Source organism: Sapajus apella, unplaced genomic scaffold, assembly GCF_009761245.1.
Source record: "Sapajus apella isolate SASKATOON/1434 unplaced genomic scaffold, GSC_monkey_1.0 scaffold109, whole genome shotgun sequence".
Lineage (NCBI taxonomy): Eukaryota > Metazoa > Chordata > Mammalia > Primates > Cebidae > Sapajus > Sapajus apella.
Genome location: NW_022437049.1, coordinates 3,218,681 through 3,241,268, shown reverse-complemented (window position 1 = coordinate 3,241,268; position 22,588 = coordinate 3,218,681). Strand labels below are relative to the sequence as shown.

General features: G+C 46.7%; 2 protein-coding genes across 44 annotated transcripts in view; both read left to right on the top strand.

Annotated features, from left to right (window-relative positions):
* Window positions 1-418: 418 nt before the first annotated feature.
* MBD1 (methyl-CpG binding domain protein 1) lies at window positions 419-14,653 on the top strand. 42 transcript variants are annotated; one of them, XR_004263083.1, is made up of 18 exons: window positions 419-824; window positions 2,131-2,265; window positions 5,252-5,366; window positions 5,458-5,660; window positions 5,748-5,830; window positions 6,081-6,121; window positions 6,514-6,660; window positions 6,762-6,890; window positions 7,046-7,120; window positions 7,245-7,361; window positions 7,446-7,514; window positions 8,158-8,325; window positions 8,647-8,946; window positions 9,040-9,177; window positions 9,550-9,681; window positions 9,767-9,828; window positions 12,604-12,887; window positions 14,342-14,614. XR_004263083.1 is itself a non-coding variant. In XM_032259450.1 (18 exons), exons 1-17 carry the CDS (start codon window positions 505-507, stop codon window positions 10,950-10,952), a joined length of 2,274 nt encoding a protein of 757 aa, XP_032115341.1. In that variant the 5' UTR covers window positions 419-504; the 3' UTR covers window positions 10,953-10,984; window positions 12,604-12,691. The 42 variants fall into 42 exon arrangements, 40 of the variants coding, with proteins under 40 accessions (XP_032115341.1, XP_032115340.1, XP_032115335.1 ...); XR_004263082.1 differs by having other exon boundaries at window positions 12,597-12,887; XM_032259450.1 differs by lacking the exon at window positions 14,342-14,614 and adding an exon at window positions 10,913-10,984 and having other exon boundaries at window positions 12,604-12,691.
* Window positions 14,654-15,666: 1,013 nt separating this feature from the next.
* CFAP53 (cilia and flagella associated protein 53) overlaps window positions 15,667-22,588 on the top strand; it is a 45,237-nt gene continuing 38,315 nt past the window's right edge. The window contains exons 1-3 of one of the 2 annotated variants that reach the window (XM_032259483.1): window positions 15,667-16,444; window positions 20,303-20,532; window positions 21,255-21,428. In XM_032259483.1, coding sequence (XP_032115374.1) covers window positions 16,331-16,444; window positions 20,303-20,532; window positions 21,255-21,428 — 518 coding nt within the window. In that variant the 5' untranslated portion in view covers window positions 15,667-16,330. The remainder of the gene's footprint in view (window positions 16,445-20,302; window positions 20,533-21,254; window positions 21,429-22,588) is intronic. The other variant, XM_032259484.1, reaches the window with a different exon arrangement.

The window sequence follows — 22,588 nt, the reverse complement described above, 5'->3', positions numbered from 1 at the left end:
GCGCGTGCTCCTGTCTCCCACCCAGAGCTGTCGTCCGCTGTGGACGCCAGGCCCCGCTCTTTCCCCACAAGCCTCATGTTGACGATCCGCAGGGGCGCGCCCTCCAGCGTGCCTCAGTTTACCTGCGGTGCAGCGGCACCGCCCCCTTCCCCGGCCTGCGTGCCCCTGCAGCGGTTCAGCGGGGAGGAGAGAGCGGGACACGACAGCCCTGGGGTTGATGTTCGGAGAGACCTGGAGGCACAGGCTCAACCCCAGCGAGAGGTGGGAGAGTACAGTGCCGGCTGGGCCAAGGAGCGCGCAGGCGTGAACCAGCTTTCCTGCCGCCGTCCGCATCCGCTTTGGAGACCGCCGGAGGAAACGCAGGGCGCAGGCGCAAGCCCTCCCCGACCACTTCCCCTCGGGTTAGACTGGAGAGCGCATGCGCACGCCAGAGAGGAAGCGAGGGGCGCCGCGGCTCCTGGTCCTTCGATTGGGCGCGAGCTGCCGTTAAATGTCAGCACGCAGATGCAACTCGTTCCTGGCAGGGTGCGCGTGCACCGCTGCCGAGCGCTAGTCCGCAGGCGCAGGAGCCTCCCTACTAAGGGCACGCGCCGTCGAGGCATTAGCGCGCAGGTGCATCGCCAGAGGCGGAGCCCGAGAGGTAGGCAGCGGGCTTCCGCTTCCGGGAACAACGAACAGCGGCGGAGGCGACAGCTACCGCAGCAGAGGAGGCGGCCGCAGAGGAGGAAGAAGGGGAGGAGGGCGAGGCGGAAGGCGCAGGAGGGACCCTCGCCTTGGGTCCACGGGCCTAGAGCTGCGGAAGATACCGGTCTGGTGCCAGACTGGTGAGACAGCCTTGGGGCTGGACGTGGAGAGCGCTCAGGAGGATGGGGAGGAATTGAGGCTCAGAACGCTGACGGGGTGGAATGGAGGGCCCTCAGGCCGATGAGGGGGAGGAATGGCGGCGTCGGAATACTGACGAGGAGAAATGGGGGGGATTTAGGCTGAGGACGGGAAGGAATGGAGCTCAGAATTGTGACAGGTAGGAGTGTCGAGATCCTGGGGTGAGGACGGGGTGGAATGGTGGAGTTCAGAATGCTGAAGGGAGACATCAGGGCATCTGAAGTTGAGAGAGAAATAGGGGTTCAGAACTCTGACGGAGAAATGAGGGGCCCTCAGGCTGATGACAGGAGAAATGGAAGCGCTGGAATGCTGAGAGGGTGGGATGGGGGCCCCATATAGAGGACGAGGAGCAGTAGGAGATCAGGACGCTGACAGTTAGGGATGGCGTGATCCTGGGACAAGAACAGAGAATGGGGGAGGGTTCGGAATGCTGAGGGGAGAAATTAGGGTCTCTCAAGATGATGAAAGAGGAACGGAGGATGAGAACAGTGAAGGGGAAAAGTGGGGAACTTTTTGGCTGTAGAGGAGAGAAACAGGAAGGTTTGGGGGCTGACACTGGGGAGAAATCGTGGGTCAGAACATCGAAGGAAAAGAAAAATAAGTGGGGAGCTCTTGGGCTGAGGAAGGGGAGGCATGGGAGGCTTCCAGTGTGAGGAATGGAAAAGATGAGGAGCTGTTCAGGCCATGGGTTGGAGCAGTTGTGTCTCTCGCAGAGGAAGTCGAGGTTGTAACACCAAGATAGCAGGATAAGAGGACATCAGACAAAGAAGGAATGGAATGGTTAAAATACTGAAGGAGGGAAATTAGGAACTCCTGGGTCAAGGAAGGGGGAATGAAAGACTACTGAAGTCAAGTAGTGAGAGCAAGAGAAATGGGGCCTTTTGGGGCTTGAGGATGGGGAGTATAGGGGTCTTGGGGTGATAAAATAGAGGAATAGAGGCACTTAGGTCAATGACAGGGAGGAATAAGGGAAAAGGATGGAAAGTTTGTGGACTGGCAGTGAGGAGAAATGATGGGATGTCAGTCCAAGGATAGAGAGGAATAGGGAATTAGGACACTGAGAATAAGAAATGGGGCCCCTTGGGTTGAGGAATGAGAATCTCTTAGGCCCAGAATAGGAAAGAATGGGATGGCAGATCCTAGGTCTTGGGCAAGCACTAATGGATACCAGTGATTTGTGTGGCCTGAGGCACAGTTTTGTCCCTTACTAGAGCCTCAATTTCCCTCATCCCCTCCACCCCCTTTCAGGCTACTGCTGCTTCCGGTGGCCTCCATGGCTGAGGACTGGCTGGACTGCCCAGCCCTGGGCCCTGGCTGGAAGCGCCGTGAAGTCTTTCGCAAGTCAGGGGCCACCTGCGGACGCTCAGACACCTATTACCAGAGGTACTGGGTGGGTTGTGGGCAGAGTCAGGAGTAGGGTAAAACCTGATTAGGGCAAAATCAAATAGTGTGGTTAAATTTATGCATATACAGTTTTAATTATGCATATACAGTTCATTGTTATTATTGGCGGATTTTATGTTTGCAATTTCACCTACTTAAAATTTATTTGTAATTTAAAAGTCACAACTCAGTGCATTTGTGATTATTCAAGGACATGCACAGAGCAGTGAAAAGCTGTCACTCATTGCCTGTGTTTCTAGCTGAGGCTGAAGGAGCTCTTTTTGTTTCAGTTTTTTTAATTATTATTTTAGGACAGAGTTTCGCTCTTGTTGCCCAGGCTGGAGTGCAATGGCGCTATCTCAGCTCACTGCAACCTCTGCCTCCTGGGCTCAACGGATGCTCCTGCCTCAGCCTCCTGAGTAGCTAGGATTACAGGCATGCGCCACCATGCCAGGCTAATTTTTTCTGTTTTTAGTAGAGATGGGGTTTCTCCATGTTGGTCAAGCTGGTCTTGAACTCCTGACCTCTGGTGACCTGCCTGCCTCTGCCTCTCAAAGTGCTGGGATTTTACAGGCGTGAGCCACTGTGCCTGGACATGTTTCAGCTTTAATACTGTAAACAAGTGTTCTTTTCATGGTGTGTTTAGTGTCACATTTTTCCAATTTTTGTACTTTTTGTTGGTGATTTTGTTTTTTAAAATGGTCCCCAACCATAGTGCTGAGGTGCTGTTTGGTGTCCTGAGTGTGAGAAGGCTGTCGTTTCTTATGGAAAAAATACAAGTAGATAAACCTTTTTCGTACATGAGTTACAATGCTGTTGGCTGCAAGTTCAATGTTACACATCAAAAAATATGGTACAACCAGAAAAAGAAGGAAATTTGCCAATCTGTCTATGAGGCTGCTTCAGAAAGTACAGAAAGCATTCATAGTCTTGAAGCTGTGAAAAAGATGAGAAAACAGTTACATTGGTGGATTCATGAAATGATGATCAATAATGCATCGTGGACAGCATTGGTGAGGAAAGCCAAACTCACGTTACCCTGGGTTAGGAAAATATTAAAGTTATATCAGGTAGTGCTGGCTGACTTGCGCATTTCAAAAGGTGACATGGCATGAAAAATGTTAAACTTGGATCCAATACAGGTCCTTCTGATCAGGAGTCTTCCGCAGAATTTTAAAAATACTGTTAAGTGTTATACAGGAAGAGGGTTATGTAGAAGAGTGGTTTTCAATGCCAAGACGGGTTTATTAAACAAGAATATTGGCAAACAAACCTACAGAACACATAGGCATCCAAAGCTCCTGGTTGGAATCATTAAAAGACCATGCAAAAATCAGTTGTAAAAAATAGATATTAAATAATGTGTCTTTAAACAGAAACACACAAAAGACAAAAGTTATATATTCTTAGTTAACAAAAATGGACCAAATGCTCTCAGGAACCTAACCCTGTATTTCCTGTAGGAGCAATGGTTTCGTATTCAATGTTCACAGCAACTTTGTAGAATATAACTACCATAAATAATGAGAGTCAGCATAGATGTTTATAAGTATTTACATGTGTTTAGGATACATTAAATATTAAGTTTCTATATTCTTTCTGATTTTTTAAATCTAAGTTGCCATTTTTCCACGTAAATATCAAATTACAAATTACTTTTTGTTTATATTTAGTTATAATTTATTCATATATTTATGTACTTGTATAAAACTTTCAAAATTTAAAAGTACAGTTGTCAAGAACTGTAAATGATCTGAGATTTCATTCTTAGGACAAGATAATAGTGAATTTGTCAGAATTTTGTGGATGCTGGTAGGAGAGATAAGACTCCTGGGCCACAGATGAAAGACAGTTTATTACAACAGTTGCAGAATCCAGAATCCAGTAGTACCCCCTTATCTGCAGTTTCATTTTCTATAGCTTTAGTTACCTACAGTCAACCACCATCCAAAAATATTAAATGGAAAATTTTAGAAATAAACGATTCATTAGTTTTGAGTTGCATGCCATTTTGAGTAGTGTGATGAAATCTCACACCATCCCGCTCAGTCCTGGCCAGGATGCGAATCATCTCTTTATCCATATCCATATCCATATCCAAATCCATAGCCATGCTGTATACACAATCTGACTGTTACTCTCTTAGTAACCATCTCAGTTATCAGATAGAAAAAACATAGTACATATTGCATTAGGGTTTGGTACTGTCTATGGTTTCAGGCATCCACTGGGGAACTTGGGATGTATCCCCTGCAGGAGAAGGGAGATTACTGTATTACTATTTTTGTGCCAACTTTCTAAATTACAGTTTCTACAGCATGACATGAATTAGTCATGTAGGGTTGTATTAGTATTATAGGAAAAGAACCCTGAGCTTAGGGAATCAAGTTTTTTATAATATTAGGACAGTAAATATGCTTTTCCTTTGCTATGGAAGGAGACCCTATCTCTTATTTTTCAAGGTTGTTTGCTTTACAGACATCCTTGGAAAGATAGTTTATAAAAAAAGGACAATCAGCGCCTTTCTTGCAGGGCATACAGAAATGCAAGAAACCCATGGGTCCCAAAATCAATTACTTATATTTTAATTTGTTTGTGGTTGCATTTGTTTATATGTTTTAAAAACATATTTGTGTTTTCTTTACTTGATTATGTACTTGATACATAATGCTAACATGTTTATGTGTTATTTAATATATTTGTGTTTCTACTTGTATTTATTTTTGTTTATGTGAAATAGTTTAAATATTACTAGTATTATATGTCATGAATATGTTTATCTGTTTACATTTATATTGTTTGTGGCATTTGTATATGTCTTGCTATTTAATTTTTTTGCTTTCAAGATTAGTTGAGGTGGGCCTGGGCAGGGTTCACAGGCCAATTCCAGTCTGTCTCCTGTATCCTACCAGCCCTGTCAGAAGGTTGTGTAGGTGAAATGGCATTGGCTCCACCTAGGTGCTAACCCATCATGGCCCATCCCTAGCCCCACAGGAGACAGGATCCGAAGCAAAGTTGAGCTGACTCGATACCTGGGCCCTGCGTGTGATCTCTCCCTCTTCGACTTCAAACAAGGCATCTTGTGTTATCCAGCCCCCAAGGTACTTCACAACGTGAGATGCCTATGTAGGGGTGGCTGTGCCACCCAACACCCACCCACTGATCCACATTGCTCCTCCCCTTATTCTCCAGGCCCATTCCGTGGCTGTCACCAGCAAGAAGCAAAAGAAGCCTTCCAGACCATCCAAGACTCGAAAACATCAGGCTGGACCCCAGGGTGGCGAGGTCAGGAAACGTCAGGTTGGACCCCAGAGTGGTGAGGTCAGGAAAGAGGCCCCAAAGGATGAGACCAAGGCTGACACTGTCACAGTCCCAGCTTCATTCCCTGCTCCTGGGTGAGTGTTGGTCTAAGGTGAGCCAGATGGGTGAGGGTGGTGATTGGGGGTGCTCTTGGAGCCCCACACCTGTCTTTCCCATCCCAGATGCTGTGAGAACTGTGGAATCAGCTTCTCAGGGGATGGCACCCAAAGACAGCGGCTCAAAACATTGTGCAAAGACTGCCGAGGTGAGTGACGGCCAGAGGATGGGGCATCGGGAGATAGGAGCTGGAGCAGGTTCAATGTCATGCTAGGCCAGGGGTTGAATGTGGATGCCAGGACAGAGGCTGCTGGCATGGTTGGAAGTTGGAGGTTGGATATTGGAGATAGCAGGCATGGGAAGAGGTTGAATAGTGGAAGTCAGGGCACAGGCAGGGAATGAAGTCAGATGTCTGTTGCTTACTTTCCACTTTTCTTCTTCCTTCTTCCTCCCCACAGCACAGAGAATTGCCTTCAACCGGGAACAAAGAATGTTTAAGGTAAGCACAACCTGCTTCCTCATCACAGCTCTACAGTGGGAGCAGGATGTGATGGAGCTGGTAGAGGATCTGAAGGGACAATGATGGTCCACAGGATGAAGAGTCATTTTGTTTATGCTGTCTGTAGGTCAGCAGACATAGTAATGGGAATTAATGGGATAATTAATTCCCATTACCATTACTGCACCAGTAGACACAGTGATGAAGTTAACAGGGGACCAGTAGACATACTAATGTCCTCAGTGATGGTGGTTAACCAGACATTCTCCGATATAGTGATGAGATTAATGGGGGACTAGAATAATGCCAGGAGCTGATATAGGGTCAATAGACATGGGAGGACCAGTGCTTCTGGAGCAGGCCCGTGATCTCGTCCCAACCATTCCTGGCAGCGTGTGGGCTGTGGGGAGTGTGCAGCCTGCCAGGTAACAGAAGACTGTGGGGCCTGCTCCACCTGCCTCCTGCAGCTGCCCCATGATGTGGCATCGGGGCTGTTCTGCAAGTGTGAGCGGAGACGCTGCCTCCGGATTGTGGAAAGGGTGAGTCGGGCAAGTGGAAAGAGCCCAAGGCTCACCTCGGCCCCTGGCCCTCATGGGCTTGGCCCCATGCTTCATGCCTCCGCTCCCACCCGCCCCAACAGAGCCGAGGGTGTGGAGTCTGCCGGGGCTGTCAGACCCAAGAGGACTGTGGCCGTTGCCGCATCTGCCTTCGCCCTCCCCGCCCTGGTCTCAGGCGCCAGTGGAAATGTGTCCAGCGACGTTGCCTACGGGTGAGTCAGGCTGGCGGGAACAGAGCTCATTCTGCTGGTAAAATTGTTGCTGCCTCTGCTTCCTCCCAACCTGGCCTTGCCTACCTCATGTCTTTCTTTTCTACCTAACCCCATGCTCACCTTTCTGGCCCCACCTATCTGCCCCTGTCTGCCAGCATCTTGCTCACCGCCTGCGTCGCCGTCATCAGAGATGTCAGCGACGCACTCCCCTGACTGTGGCTCCCCCCACTGTGAGTGCCTTACCCCACCCTGTGTCTGCCTGTCCCATGCATGCTTTCTGCACTTAGGGAGTGGGGAGGTCCTGTGTCTGCTTGGTACCACCAAGCTGAAACCACCCTTTCTGGTCTTTCCCAGGGTAAACATGGCCGCCGCAGGGGAGGCTGTGACTCCAAGATGGCTGCCAGGCGGCGTCCCAGTGCCCAGCCACTGCCTCCACCTCCACCGTCACAGCCCCCCGAGCCCACAGAGCCGGTGAGGCCCCAGTGGGTGGCGGGAAGGCACAACCCTGACCTTACCCAGTACCTGCCCTGACCCCCACCCCATTTGCCTCTACAGCACCCCAGAGCCCTGGCCCCCTCGCCACCTGCCGAGTTCATCTATTACTGTGTAGACGAGGACGAGCTAGTGAGTGGCCCCACCCTACCTGGATAAGCCTAGACTCTCAGGATGCTTGGTTAACTTCAGAGAAACAGATGCTGGAATGAGCCTATTGGGGAACAGCAGGGCACAGTAATGGGTCCTAGGATGGGATGGGTAGATAATGGAGGACTAATATGGGGTCAGCAGGTAGAATGACATACCTAATGTTACATGTACCAACACTCTGGTGGCTGATGTAGGACTAGCAGACACACTGATGGGACCAACAGAAGAGCAGCTAGCACAGTGACTGGGGTTCACATAGGATGAGCAGACAGAGTAGGCACAAGGATGGGAGCTAATAGAGAGTTATCAAAATGCTGCTGGAAATGGGGGTCAGAGACATTTTCTTGGTAGCTAGTGGGGGCCTAGGAAATACAGCAGTGGATACTGTAGTGGAGCAGCCACAGTCCTAATGATATCAAAGGCCAGCTGGCTCAGTGATAGTGGCCAGTATTGAACTAGTGAATGCTGAGGAGTGACCAGTAGGGAGTTAGGAGGCTGAGACTAGTATGCAAGTAGCTCCCTCTGATGGGGCTAGAGGAGCACCAGGACCAGTACTGGAATAGGCGTTAAGGATGGCCTCTCCTAGTCCTAGTGACAGCACCACCCATTCCCCCCACCCCAGCAGCCCTACACGAACCGCCGGCAGAACCGCAAGTGCGGGGCCTGTGCAGCCTGCCTACGGCGGATGGACTGTGGCCGCTGCGACTTCTGCTGCGACAAGCCCAAATTCGGGGGCAGCAACCAGAAGCGCCAGAAGTGTCGTTGGCGCCAGTGCCTGCAGTTTGCCATGGTGGGTGGGGCAGGAAGGGTCAGGTGGCCGGGATAGATTGGGCCAGGCGCCCCAGTGCCTGGGAGTGGTGGGCAGGCATGGTAGGTGGGTGGGTGGGGCAGTAGCTTTGGTTGAGGATTAACAGACATTGCGCTTGGTTTAATGAGTCTAGGTGGCATTTGTATTGCTAATAGGAGACTAGCAGGCTCAATGATGAAGGGCTCATATTTAGCAGATTTCGTGCTGGGACTGATGGGAGATTAGCAGGCATGTGGAGCCGGGCAGGGTGGTTGTGATTGGTCAGGACACCAGGTAGCCATAGCACCCCATCTTTCCTCATAGAAGCGGCTGCTGCCCAGTGTCTGGTCAGAGTCTGAGGATGGGGCAGGATCGCCCCCACCTTACCGTCGTCGAAAGAGGCCCAGCTCTGCCCAACGGCACCATCTTGGCCCTACCTTGAAGCCCACCTTGGATACACGCACAGCCCGACAAGACCATACCCGGGCTTCATCGAAGCAGGAAGCAGGTGGTGGCTTTGTGCTGCCTCCGCCTGGCACTGACCTTGTGTTTTTACGGGAGGGCGCAAGCAGTCCTGTGCAGGTGCCGGGCCCTGTTGCAGCTTCCACGGAAGCCCGGTTGCAGGTGAGGGCCCCACCCTGTCCTTCCCTTCCCAGCCCCACCTAGCCTCATGACAGGAACCTGAGACCAAGTCTGCTGCAATCCTCCCTCACGCAGGAGGCCCAGTGCTCTGGCCTGAGTTGGGTTGTGGCCTTACCCCAGGTGAAGCAAGAGAAGGCGGATACCCAGGACGAGTGGACACCAGGCACAGCTGTCCTGACTTCTCCCGTATTGGTGCCTGGCTGCCCTAGCAAGGTGGGGGCAGTGATGGATGTTCTGTTGGTGCTGTAGCAGGGTGGTCTGTAAGCAGAGTGCTGCTGAGCCATGATGGTTCTTTTGAGCAGAGCAATAGATGTGCTGATTGCGACCTTTCTGCAGAATTACCCCGCCTGTCTAACAGACACCCTACCCCCTACAGGCAACTAGCTTTGCCCGCTTTGCTGCCCAGCTAACAGAAAAACAGAGGTCAGTGAGGAATCAGAAAGGTTTAAAAGCAGAGAAATGATATTACTGTGTTGAAATGTGATGGAAATAGGATTTGTTGGCACAGTGAGGGGTTGACTGATAGAGACTTTCCTCAGGCTAACTCTGCCCTTCTAATAGCTGCCTGTTTCCCACTTCTCCCAGGCAGTAGACCAAGGCCTGCCATCTGTGAAGCAAGAGCCACCTGACCCTGAGGAGGACAAGGAGGAGAACAAGGATGACTCTGCCTCCAAATTGGCCCCAGAGGAGGAGGCAGGAGGGGCTGGCACACCCGTGGTCAGTGCTGGGGATGTCCCATCCTGCCCTGACCCTGCCTTAGCCCCACCAACCACATTGACCTATGGTGTTAATTCTTTTCTAGATCACGGAGATTTTCAGCCTGGGTGGAACCCGCTTCCGAGACACAGCAGTCTGGTTGCCAAGGTGTGCCCCACACAGTGAGGGGTGGGGAAGGAGTGGGTATTTGCCAGATGTGGGCCCTGAGTTTTGAAAGTATAGCTGGCAGTTTAGCATGGTGTGGTGGGAGGTAAAGGCCCACACCCACTATGCTGATCACAATCAGTGAGGGGTGTGTGTGTAGGACCCTAGAGATTTCTCCTGAGATCCAGCCCAATAGCATTCCAGGTTAGGACTCTCCTTTGAGGGTAGGAGGAAGACTTGACACTGCATGATGAGATTTAAAAGAAAAAGATAGGGAGTCTGGTCCCTGTTTTCCTAAAAAATTTCTATAGGGGTCAACTTTAATATATAAATTCTTATTTAGAGAATAACCATTTAGGGTCTTAAAGGCCTTTGGAGCCTCTGGGAGACCTCTGGGTGGGCTGTTGCCTGACATTGAGCAGTGTGTATCAGAGAAATGGTGCCGGGCTTGCCAGGGCAGTGGGATGGGCAGGAGATCTGGGTTCTGAGTTGGCTTTGTGAGCTGGGTTCACACATAGTTGTGTGATCTCTGGTTGCCCTGTACTCCTGGAGCAGCCTCTGTAGAAGGGCTTGGGCCGAATCTCTTGAGTCTTTCCTGAGCCTATTGAAGTTATTAACTTCAGCTGCCGTGCAGAACTGTCCCTGTAGGCCTGGCATAAGACAAAGGGTAGATGCCTGTAAGGACTAGGATGGTGGGAGGATAGGGAAATGCTTCCTCCTGCAGAAGATTGACAGACCCTGCATAGAACCCCAGACACTAGCAATATAAACTATTGGCCTAAGCACGTGGATTCTTTTCCTCCTACAAACCAGCCCATGAGGCTGGAAACCCTTCCATCTATATACTTGGCCAATTTCAGAAGTACTGATTGAGTTCCTTCTGGGTGCACAGCATTGAGGACAATGAGCCCTGCAAAACTTACCCTTCTGGAGACACAGGATACCTACCTTCAGGTTTTTAGAAGATACAAAAACAATAAAGGGGAACTGGATGGAGGACACAGAATAGTAGGAAATGGTTTTGTAATGCTCCATTTCGCACATAGCAAACCTCATTCAACATACAGACCTGCTCCCTCTTCTCTAGGTCCAAAGACCTTAAAAAACCTGGAGCTAGAAAGCAGTAGACTGGAGGCTTCTACAGACTGTAGGATTCAAGGTGATATTTGCAGACTGGCTTTATGAGAGACAACACTGATCTACTAGGGGCTGGACCCTAGATTGGTTGCCAGGGCTTGTGTGTGAATCAACCCTAGAAGGAAAAATCTACCATCAAACAGAGGAGCAGGCCTAACAGTACTTTGAGCTGCTAGAAGTAAGCGGGAAAGGAAGAGAAAGAGTAGAATGTTGGTGCATCTTCTCCTCCCCAAGAGCCTGAGTATGATAAGAAGTTGGATTTTAACGGTGGGGGAGCTGGGCTGGGGAAAGGTAATATAAGTAAACCCACCACAAAACAACCTAAACATGAGACCTGGCTGTGTGTCTGCACACTTCCTCAGGGAGACGGCAAGTGAAAATGTAATTGAATAAATGAAAGGAACCACTATTTGGTGTGTTCCTCCTATGGACCCAATTTATTTAATCCTCTAAACAGTCTTTTTGGGAAGACATTGATTTTGCCCATTTTTGTGGATGGGAAGACTGAGACTCATTAATTTGTCCAATGTCAAACAGCTGGTGTTAGTAGAGCCTAGAATCAAACCCAGCTTGTAAAGCCCTTGTTCTTTAAGCCACTAAATTGTAACCTATAATCCTGTATGCACTAACAGGAGTTTTCAGTGACCTTGAAAACACAGCAGATTACTATAAGTACTGTAATAAATCCCTTACATTCCTGCCTCTAGCATGGTTTAGGGAGTGCCACGGCTTGATGTAGCTGGAGTCACCTTGTCAGAGCATCTGTTCATACAGAAACTGGGTTTCCTGCAGGCCCCAGGTGCTGCAGAGGATTCCTCAAACCCTATAGGGTATCTCTCCCTACTGGCTGCTCTCCATTTTGCTTGTTACCCTGACTCCCCCTCTTCAGCCAGAGCAGTCTTTATAACTAAAGCTGCCAGCCTGGTTCATCTTTCCTGACAACGTGCATCTCCTGCTCTCTGATGACCTTTGTGCTTGGCTCCTGCCCTCAGCCTGAATGTCTTCTAGGAGGCTGAATCCCAGCTTTGAGTCCTGCCCAAGGGCCAGTCTTGGCTCAGCCCTACCTCATTCTCTCCAATTCTTCATTTATAAAGTGCCAAAAAGATTTGACCTGTAATTCATTAGCCAGCTTTACATGGCCAGGACTGAGTGAGTGCCTCCTTACACTTTATATCCTATGTGCCTCCCTTGCCTTGCCATAGTCCCAGCCTTGCAGCTTTAGGTAATTCAGATGTGGATTAGCCATTTCCCAGTTCTAACTCATACAATCCAACCTCTGCCACCTTCCCTTCCCCCTTCCTTTATTCCATCCTAACTAGTTCAGCCTTAGTCAAGGCTGGATAGACTGATACTGCTTTGTTTCCCCAGGAAACAACCAACCAACCCCAGTATTCTGGTAATTTTGACAATGGTCTATATGAAATTTATTTTGACTGGCATTTAGATTCATGAGTTAAGCTTCTGCCTACCGTATGTATTAGAGTACAATCAGAAGAGCAGAACCACTAAGATAAAGATTATGTATATATGTATTTTAAGGGATTTATTATAAGGCTCTGACTGCATGCCATTGTGGGAGCTTGTTAAACAGTCTCTAAGGCTGTTGTCCTTGCATCTAATGCTGGAGCTTGAAGTCTGCAGGGCAGGCACTCGGGAAGGGAAGATGGATGTAAAATGTGGGAGACCGAGGACACAGTGGAGCCAACAAGCACGAGCTGGAACCGACGAGGATGGCCTAGAACCCATGTCAGTCTCTCACCACCTCCAGCTTCGATGACGTGGGTGTCCTGCAGAAGAAGCTGGTGTCCTTCCTCACAGAGTTAAATATGCATCTGGCCCAGGAATTAGAGAAGCTCAAGGATGATCCTGGGGAAGGTGGAGCAGCTGCAGGCCTGGCTAAAGGCCTGACTGCTGCCCACACCGAGGTGAGCCAGCAGATACATGACAGCAAGTGTGAACTGCAACAGCACTTGGTGACACAGCACCAACCTTCCAAGTGTAAAAACAATATGCTGCTGCTTCACTTCTGCCCTTCAGTTACCAGGCAGAATGTCTCTTGTGGCCCATCTTACTGGAAGAGAGCTCTGGAAAAAATAGCCTAGCCAAGGTGACACATTACGAAGCCACCCTACCATGAATCAGCCCCCAAGGGCCTCACTGCTCACCTGAGGATAACTCAATAAAACTATGTTGCTGAATATGCAAAACTGAAGACCATGGATTTCATGGTGATTCCAGCAAGTGCAGAGATTCTATGAAGCCCACCCAAAACTTGCTGGTCCTGGCTATTTTTGTGTTGTTTATTCAAGTATTGAGAACCTGGCCTGTGGTAGGCACTGTACTTAATACTGGGATACAGAAATGCAAAAGACATGGCCCATGCAGTTTTATTAAATGAATCAATATATTACAAATGGTGAATGAATTTCCAACTTTATCATGGAATTTAATGCTGAAAGTATAGTATTCAGGAAATTCTGGGAGGACAGCCCTTTTGTGAACCTTGTTTGGGGCACAGTAGGAATTGGAAATAATTTAGTTTCTATCTCTAAGCTGTTCTATTTAAAAATTATTTTTAAATAATTTTTTTGTCCCACTTACATGCTTAGTGTTTCTTTTGGGAATGGTTTGGTGGTAACAGTGTTGAATGCCTCTGAGAAACTGGGATAGTGGGTGGCAAGATCAAGGTCACTTCTGTCCAGGGACCCTGGGCGATTCACGTCCCTAGGCCGCGGGGGATGGGGATTGGCTGAAGGCTGAGGCTCTGGGTGCTCGGCACCGTCCGGACCCCTTCGACCTGCTGGTGAGCCCGCCAGGGGGCGCTGGGGCGAGAAAGCCTGTAGTTCCCGGCTGCGGTCACCCACTGGGGCCCTGAAGGTACCGCCTGTCACCCATCACCCCTGGCCTGGCTAGCTGGGGCGTGGTTTCTGCCCGGCGCAAACCCTGTATCTGGGCTAGACCCAGAGGGAAGCCGAGTCCCCCTCTTCAAATAGTGGTAAAACTGGCAAAACTGAACCGGTGTTAAATTACGGAGCTCTCCCAGGGTGAGGGCGGGGCTCGACGACCTAGGACGTTGGAGGGAAGCCAGGTGTTGCCAAGGGTCAGTTTACTCCAACGCCTCAGAGAAATTCCGATGGAGCCCTCTGGGCTGCACAACCTTGGAAATGCCCACTGGGCGGCCCCGAATCTCAGCTGATTTTCCCAAACCTTGCTCCGGGTCCAAGGTGTTTTCATTGGCGCCTTCCCGGAGGATGTGTGGTGGGGGTGGTTCCGCCCAGACCGACGAGCCTGCCCGTTGGACTCGAAGATCAAGGAACCGCCCCTCTGGACCCTCCAGGAAACCAAGACGACCACCTAATTTGTTTCTTTTTTGTTTCAGGCCACGTAAACTCTTAGTAAATGCAAATGAGTATTTTACTGAACTGCAATTGAAAGAAGAAGCATTATAGAAAGAAAAGAACACACAAAATGACAGAATTATTAAAAGAGAAGAAAGACATTATTTTGTGGCTGAAAAGCTGAACCAGCAATTCAGGAAATGGAATTCGTATTTAGAAACGTACCACATACAAAATCCGAAGTGGGTGGTTTACAGATGATTAAGGAATGCTAATTTACAGTAAATTACGTCCTTAAGAGGGTATACACATTAGTTGTACTTTGATGGTTATGCGACAGTCTGACGTAGGTACTGATTTGTTGTGTGTGCGCTAGTGTTCTATGCTCACCTCCACTTTAGAATGGGAGTACCAGAGTGTCATTATTAATTGGATTTTAGGTATTACCACCTTGCTTTTGACTGTGGTTACCAGCTGTGCTCCAGGTTCGTCCTGGTTCCCTGATGTGTGTTTCTTGTTCTGCCTGGATCCTGATTCTCCGGAACCAGGTCCACTGTGATCCTCAGACTCTCAACAATTATGCTCCACCAGGCCGTACCACTGCCCCACTAGTCCATTTGATCTGCCCTCATCCTAGAATATCCTAAGTCTAAACCCTCGTATCTGCCCAGGGCAGGTAGGAAGATTTTATTAACTACTAGTTTTTGTGTGTGTGTTTTTTTAAAATTATTGATTATTTGGTTTGACAAGGCACTTAGGCTCCCTGAGCGGTGCCTTAGCTGGAAAATAAGGATAGTAATACTTGCTATGCTCCCAGCCTTATATTTTCAATCAGGTGCGGTGGCGCAGCCTGCAATCCCAACACTTGGGGAGGCCAGCGGGAGGGGCGGGGGGCAGGGGTTGAGGGGGCGGGGCGAGGATCGCTTGAACCCAGGAACAGGAGTTCCAGCCTGAGCAACAAAGCGGGACCCCCTATCGCTACAAAATTTGTTTTTAAATTAAAAGGGCGTGGTGGCGCGAGCCTTGTAGTCCCAATTACCCTGGAGGCTGAGGCCCAGGAGGACGAGGCTGCAGGGAGCCATGATTACGCCACTGCACTCCAGCCTGGGCGACAGAGCGAGACCTTGTCTCAAAATCTGTGAGGTTTAAAGGTTGTGTGAAAATATGTTGGAAATTGTAAAGAACTACACAAATGTAAAGTTTTCCTGCAATGATAATGACTTTGAAACGGAGTCTCGCTCTGTCACCAGGTTGGAGTTCAGTGGCGCAATCTCGGCTCACTGCTACCTCTGCCTCAGCCTCCCGAGTAGTTAGGATTACAGGCGCGCGCCACCACACCCAGTAAGTTTTGTAGTTTTAGCAGAGATGGGGTTTTACCATGTTAGCCAGGATGGTCTCGATCTTTTACCTCGTGATCTGCCCGCCTTGGTCTCCAGAAGTGCTGGGATTACAGGCGTGAGCCATCGCGCCCAGCCTTTCCTGCGATTATTACAGTCATCAAGATTAACCTAGAGATGGTGCAAAATTTAAGCTTCCCCAAAAATGTTCGCTAACCTTTCTCATACTGTTAGACCATTACAGGATATAAATAGCAAAGTCAGCTGGAATCGTAATTAGAGGTTCGATTTCTCTTGGGCTAGAGGTTTTTTCTGCCATTCTGATGAACGCTAAAGGAAGGGAGCAAGGTCGGCGGGGTTTGGCCGAGGGGCGGGGTGAGGACCGCGCAGGCTCAGCTCCTAGGCTGGAAGAGGAAGTCGTGAGTGCCGGTGTCTACGGCCACCATGGTGACCAGATCGACTTCCGCCCGACCCGCCCACCTCTACCTGCCCCCTCACCCCGCGAGAGGCACCATGGCAACCAGACTTCTGCGTCCCGGAAGCAGGTCTCGCAGGTCGCTACGGTTGGGGGAAAAGCGGCGGACGCCGTCCCCATCCTGAAGGGGACTCGAAAATGTACAGCCAGCGGTTTGGCACCGTACAGCGGGAGGTTAAGGGCCCCACTCCCAAAGTGGTGATCGTGGTAAGCACAGGATGTGTGTGCTGGACCCTACAGCTTTCTCCATCTCTGCGCATCCCAGACCTGGCCGAGCCCATCTCGGCTCCCGAACAGGGCTTTCTCGAGGGGAACAGGTGCCGCCTGATGCGGTGGGTTGAATTTTGAAAAAAGGAAGGTCGCTGATCTCTCACCCACTCATCCCCGTCTATTTTCATCCTGACAGCCTTTCATCTGCCTCCAAAGTTATAATATTTAAGGTCTGTTTTTGGAGAATCACCACTAGGGATCTTAGGGCTTTTCAGTCTGCAAGACACCGAAATGAGATCTGTTCCCTATGCAGTGGCAAAAGTGTTATGGAAAGGGCACTCGGCCCAGAGACAGATCTGGGGGCAAGGATGGCCTATGATTAGTGGCTGGTCTTTCACTCCTAGAAAAATCGTCTGGGGAATGGGAATTAGGCTGTGAGTGGTTATAGCACCCAACCCCATTCCTGTGCCAACTCAACTAGTAACCGTTGCTGGACAGAGGTGTCCCTTCAGACCTAGGAAAAACCCAGGTGCCTGCCTTTAAGGCTGGAGTGGTGGTAGTAGGCCAGGGAAATGTGCTTGCTGCAGAATTTGATGGTTCCTGCTGAGAACCCCAGACACTACTGGTCCACGCGTGTAGATTCCTTTGTTTCTACAAACTAGTTTCTACCCACCAGAAAACTGCCATGTAGGCAGAGTTATTGCTTGAGCCCCTGCTGTGTGCGCAGTATTGTGGGAGATACAGGGGTAAATATAGTGATCCTGGAAAGTTAACCCTTTATTGAAGCCTGATTCCTCCCTTCAAGGAGCATATACAGGTTAAATATCCCTTATCTGTAATGCTTGGGACCAGAGATGTCTAGGATTTCAGTTTTTTTTTTTTGATTTGGGAGTATTTACATAATACAATATCTTGGGGAAGGGACCCAAGTCTAAATACATAATTTATATTTCATTACTCCAAAGGTAATTTTATTTTCATCTTGGGGATGCAATATGTGTTGTTTTCTTGAGTTTTGACTGTGACCTTTCACATGAGATCAGTTGTGGAATTTTCCACTTGTGTCATCATGTTGGTGCTCAAAAAGCTTCAGATTTTGGAGCATTTCAGATTTCAGATTTTCAAATTAGGGTTGTTCAACATGTAATCCAACTGCAAAAAAACCTTATGCGTAATGAAACCACTAAAGGTTAACATGGTAAATGATGTGCTATATTGTTAGTGATGTCAGTTTATGGAAGAAAGATCAGTGGTACCGTTTTATTATGCTCCACAGTGTACTCAGCAAACTTCAGTCAACCTATAGACCTGTTCCTTTAGGTCCGAGTACTGTAAGATCTGGAGCTGGAAAGCAGTAGATGGGACACTTTAGTGGGCTGTAGGGTTCAAGGTGATAATTTTAAACAAACTTCATGAAGGACAGAAACTGATCTGTAGGTTCTGTATCCAAACACAGGGCAAAGGGGCTGAGCCATTGTTGGGTGCTATTACTTGTGTTGGGAACCAATAAGGAACAGAAAACAAACAAAAACACTAAACCAGAGAAGTGGGCCTATTGAATACTTTACTTAAAAAGAATTAGGAAAAGGAAGAGGTTAGAGTTGGTGCATCTGCTCCTCTGGTGTTTGTGTATGATAAGAAAGATAGATGTTAGAGGTAGCAAAGTTGTGTTGCAAGAATTAAAGCCACCAACAGATGAGACTTGGACCTAAACAATTTCTCAGGAGAAACCTGTGAAAAACGTAATGTCTGAAGTAATAGTATATCAAAAGGACCAGCTATTTGATGAATGCCTCTTAGGAGTCCATTAGGAGGATACTTATTTTGCTCATTTGACAGGTGAGAAAACTAAGATTCAAAGAGATTAAGTAACTTGCCCAATTCAGTTAGTAGTGGACAGAGGACTTTTGGTGTGGGAAGGACCATCCTAGGACCAGAATCAAACGTAGGATGTAAAGCATTGTTCTTTAAGACAACCAAAGTGTAAATTGTAATCCTAATAACTAATTTGAGATGCTACAGTAAGAAAAGCCTTCAGTGACCTTGAAAAACCATAGTAGTTAGTAAAATATCATGTGTTCTCCTGACTTTAGCATGGTTTGCTGCTGCAGTGTCCAATAGGTAGCCACTAGTCACACATAGCATTTGAGCACTTGAAATGTGCCTAGGGTTACATATTGACAAGATAATATTTTGGATATATTGGTTAAATAAAATATATTATCAAAATTAACTTCCCCTGTTTCTTTTTACTTTTTTAAATGCAGCCACTTGAAAATTTAAAATTACGTATCTGTTTGCATTATATTCCTATTGACTGGTACAGATTTTGAACAATGCCAAGACTGTGTCGAGATCAGCATTACCTTTTTAGAGAACTCCAGGTCATACCCCTAACTTATCAAGAAATTGGGTCCTTCCCAGACCAAAAGTCCTGCACATGATGGCCAAGCCTTAAACAGCTTCCTGATCCCTTGGGTACTGTTCATGCTGTTTCTCACCTCCTCAACCAAAATGTACCTCAGCCTTCTGTGACCCTCCTCTGCTTTATTTTCACAGATCTATATTCATAAAATGTCATCAGTATTGGAGAACAGTAATCTAATTAGTTGGCTCTAGGCTCCAAATAATTCTGATGTGGATTAGCCATTTTCTTTGATATAACCCCTAACATCATCTTCTGTTTCCTTACCACCCCAGGTTTGCCTTATCTTGTTCAGCTAAATCTAGGTACCAATATGCATGTGCTGAGCTGTGAATTTTTTCATTAAGCTGTCTTCAAATATTGATTTTCTTTCCTCAAGAGACTTCATTACAAACACCTAACCCTAATATTCTGGTAATCCTGATGCTGATATTCTAAATGTAAATGATCAGACTGACTCTCTCTGCCTCTTAAGAGTTTTATTTTTATGAATCAGCACCACAGTGTTACACAACTTAACCAAGAATTACTGATAAAACTGTTCCTGAAAATACAAAACTCAAGACTATGGATTTTGTGGTGGCTCCAGGAGGTGCAGAAATGTCATCAAGCCCACCCAGCAACATTGTTTCATTCATTGACTTGTGCATTCATTTATTTATTCATTCATTCCTGTTGAGAACCTCACTGTAGTAGGCATTATGTTTAATGCTAGGAATACAGAAAGGAAAAAGATATGGTCTATGTGTTTTCAGTAGGTGTTTGTAATGAAGTCTCCTGAGGAAAGAAAATCAATGTATCTATATATATTTAAATAGTACATGCATTTCTAACTTTTTAGTGGACATTTCTGTAAAAACAATACATTTACAGAAAGTCAATAGTAGCCCAAAAGGTCAGGAACATAGTCTTTGCATTAAAACTTCTGGGCACCATAGAAATAGGAATACAGTTCTACCACCAGCCTTGTTTCTTTTCCTTCTATTCCCTTCTTTCTTTCTCCCTCATTTCATTTCCTCCTTTCTTCTTAGTAAAAAATCTTTCATTGTCACAACTCATTATATACATATACACACATATATATACATGTACACACACACACACACTATATATATATATACACATTTTCAATATTTGATGTGGTAACATGGTGTCCACTCATGAGACACAATGTGGAATGGTGGGTGGCAATGTCAAGGTCAGGAATTAGAAGACCTCTAATTCTTGTTTTATTTGCCCTATTTGAAGCAAGTTCAGCAAATCACTTAATGTCTCTGGGTTTATGAGTCCTGATCACATTTTTAACTTTGTAATTCCATCAACTTTTTTTCAAATGGCACTTTAGAAATATTGGAGACTGTTCTGATGACATCTTAGGTATAGGCTCAGAGAAGGAAACAAGTTACTCTTTAGGTGCATAAGTTGTATTCAGTTGTAGCAGGATGTATTAGTTTTTTATAACCTATTTTAGTATGAGTATTGAGTGAGAGCATAACTAATTGAAAATATGCAGTTGATTCTTGGCTTATAAGTGATAGTTGGTTTTTGTTTTCAGAGAGCCAAGACTCCTAAAGGCCAAAGGGCTGAGCAACATCTAGAAAGAATCCGACGCAGCCATCAGAAGCATAATGCTATTTTGGCTTCCATTAAGTCAAATGAGCGGGATCGCTTGAAAGTTGAGTGGGACCAGCACCATGACTGCAAGTTTTTGGACAACCTTGTGCGAGCAAGAATCAAGGATGCCGTGCAAGGGTTTATCATTAACATTGAAGAAAGACGAAATAAGTAAGGTTCACAGACCTGGGACCCAAACTATGTAATATTCCTACAATTTGAGATTGGCCAGTCAAAAATCAAATTTAGGGAGGCTCATGGCTGAGCTGTTTATATTAAAATCAATAACTATTGTTGGTTAATATTTTTAATATTTTTACTTGTGATAGCCTATGTTTTGATGGAAAATAAAACATTGTTTCATGTTGCATTTTAATTGAAATCTTCATTTTGTTCTTTTGTTAAAAATATTTATTTCATATGTCATTTGTATGTGATCAAATAAAATATGGTACAATTGGCTGGGTGTGGTGGGTCATGCCTATAATCTCACCACTTTGGGAGGCTGAGGTGGGAGGATTGTTTGAGCCCAGGAGTTTGAGACCAGCCTGGGCAATGTAGTGAGACCCCATCTCTGCAAAAAAATTTTTTTTAAATAACTGGGTGTAGTGTAGTCCCAGCTGTTCAGGAGGCTGAGGTGGGAGGATCATCTGAGCCCAGGAGGTCAAGGCTGCAGTGAGCCATGATCACACTGCACTCCAGCCTGGGTGACAGAGTGAGACCCTATCTCAAAAAAAAAATAATAATAACTAGTCTTATTTTATGGAAGACCATAATGATCTTTCTCTTCTTACAAAATTTATTAGACATATAATTCTGAAATTGAATATAACAAAAATTAGTAAAATGTAGCATGACAGTTCTTTTTTTCTTTTTTTGGCTTTTTGTTTCAGGCTACGTGAACTTTTAGCATTAGAAGAAAATGAGTATTTTACAGAAATGCAATTGAAGAAAGAAACCATTGAGGAGAAAATAGATAGGATGAGAGAGAAAACTAAATTACTAAAAGAGAAGAATGAAAAAGAGAGGCAGGATTTTGTAGCTGAAAAGCTAGACCAGCAATTCAGGTAATGAAATCAGAAAACACACAAACAGAATCCAAAGTTGGTACATTAAAATAGATTTAAGAATGCTAATTTAAAGTAAATTAGTCTTAAGATGATTTACACAGTACTTGTAACTTTAAGTCTTGGCAGTGTATTACATATCATTGAATAATACAGTGTGTGCTTGAGAACTATGCCCTAATGTTCTGTGTTTGCTTCTCAATTAGAATGGAAGTTATTAAATGAGATTTTGTTACTGAACTTGGTATTAACCTCAGCCTTGCTTTTGGCAGGAAGTGCTTCAAAACCCCCTATGCGAAGGAATCTTTGGTAAAGTTGGACTCTCTTCCTACTGCTATAGTCTCTACCTATGCTGAATGTGTGCTTGGTTCTCTGGGGATTTTGTTGTCATTTTCTGAGACAGGGTCTTGCTCTGTCACCCAGGCTAGAGTGCAATGGTGTGATCATGACTACAACCTCTGCCTCATGAGCTCAAAGTGATCCTCCTGCTCCAGCCTCCCGAGTAGCTGGGACTACCAGCATGTGCCACCGTGCCCAGCTAATTTTTTGTAGAGATGGGGTTTTGTCATGTTGCGCAGGCTGGTCTTGAACTCCTGGACTCAAGCGGTACACCCACCTCAGCCTCCCAAAGTATTGGGATTATAGGCATGAGCCATCACGCTTGGCCCTCTCTTCTTTATTTTCTGTTTCCTTGCCTGGTATTCTGATCATTGGGGTCTGATCACCTGGATTTATAAGGCACTTCCTGACCCAGACCCATGGCGACCCTCAGTTTTCAGATCCCTGGACTTTACTGTACTCAGTCTGGTCCTGTGCTTGTCTCCATATCCCTTTTCATTGTGCTTTTCCATCTTAGGATACCCTGAATCCATACCCTGATAGACTACCCACTACTGTGCACTTACAGAGGGAAGATTTCTGTGGGAGTACCCAAGAGTGATCCTCTGAGATGGTCTATAGTGTTATATAATCAGGAGCTTGGCAGATGCTTTTAATTTCACAAAGATATTTTTTACCTCTAAAGCAAAAATATACTAAAAAGTCTCAATGTCTTTTTTTTTCTTTTTCTTTTTTTGTAGGTCTCAATGTCTTATATCTCTCCCTAGAGCTACAGCTTTTAGAACAAGAGCTATTATATATTTATAATGTTTTTGTAATTC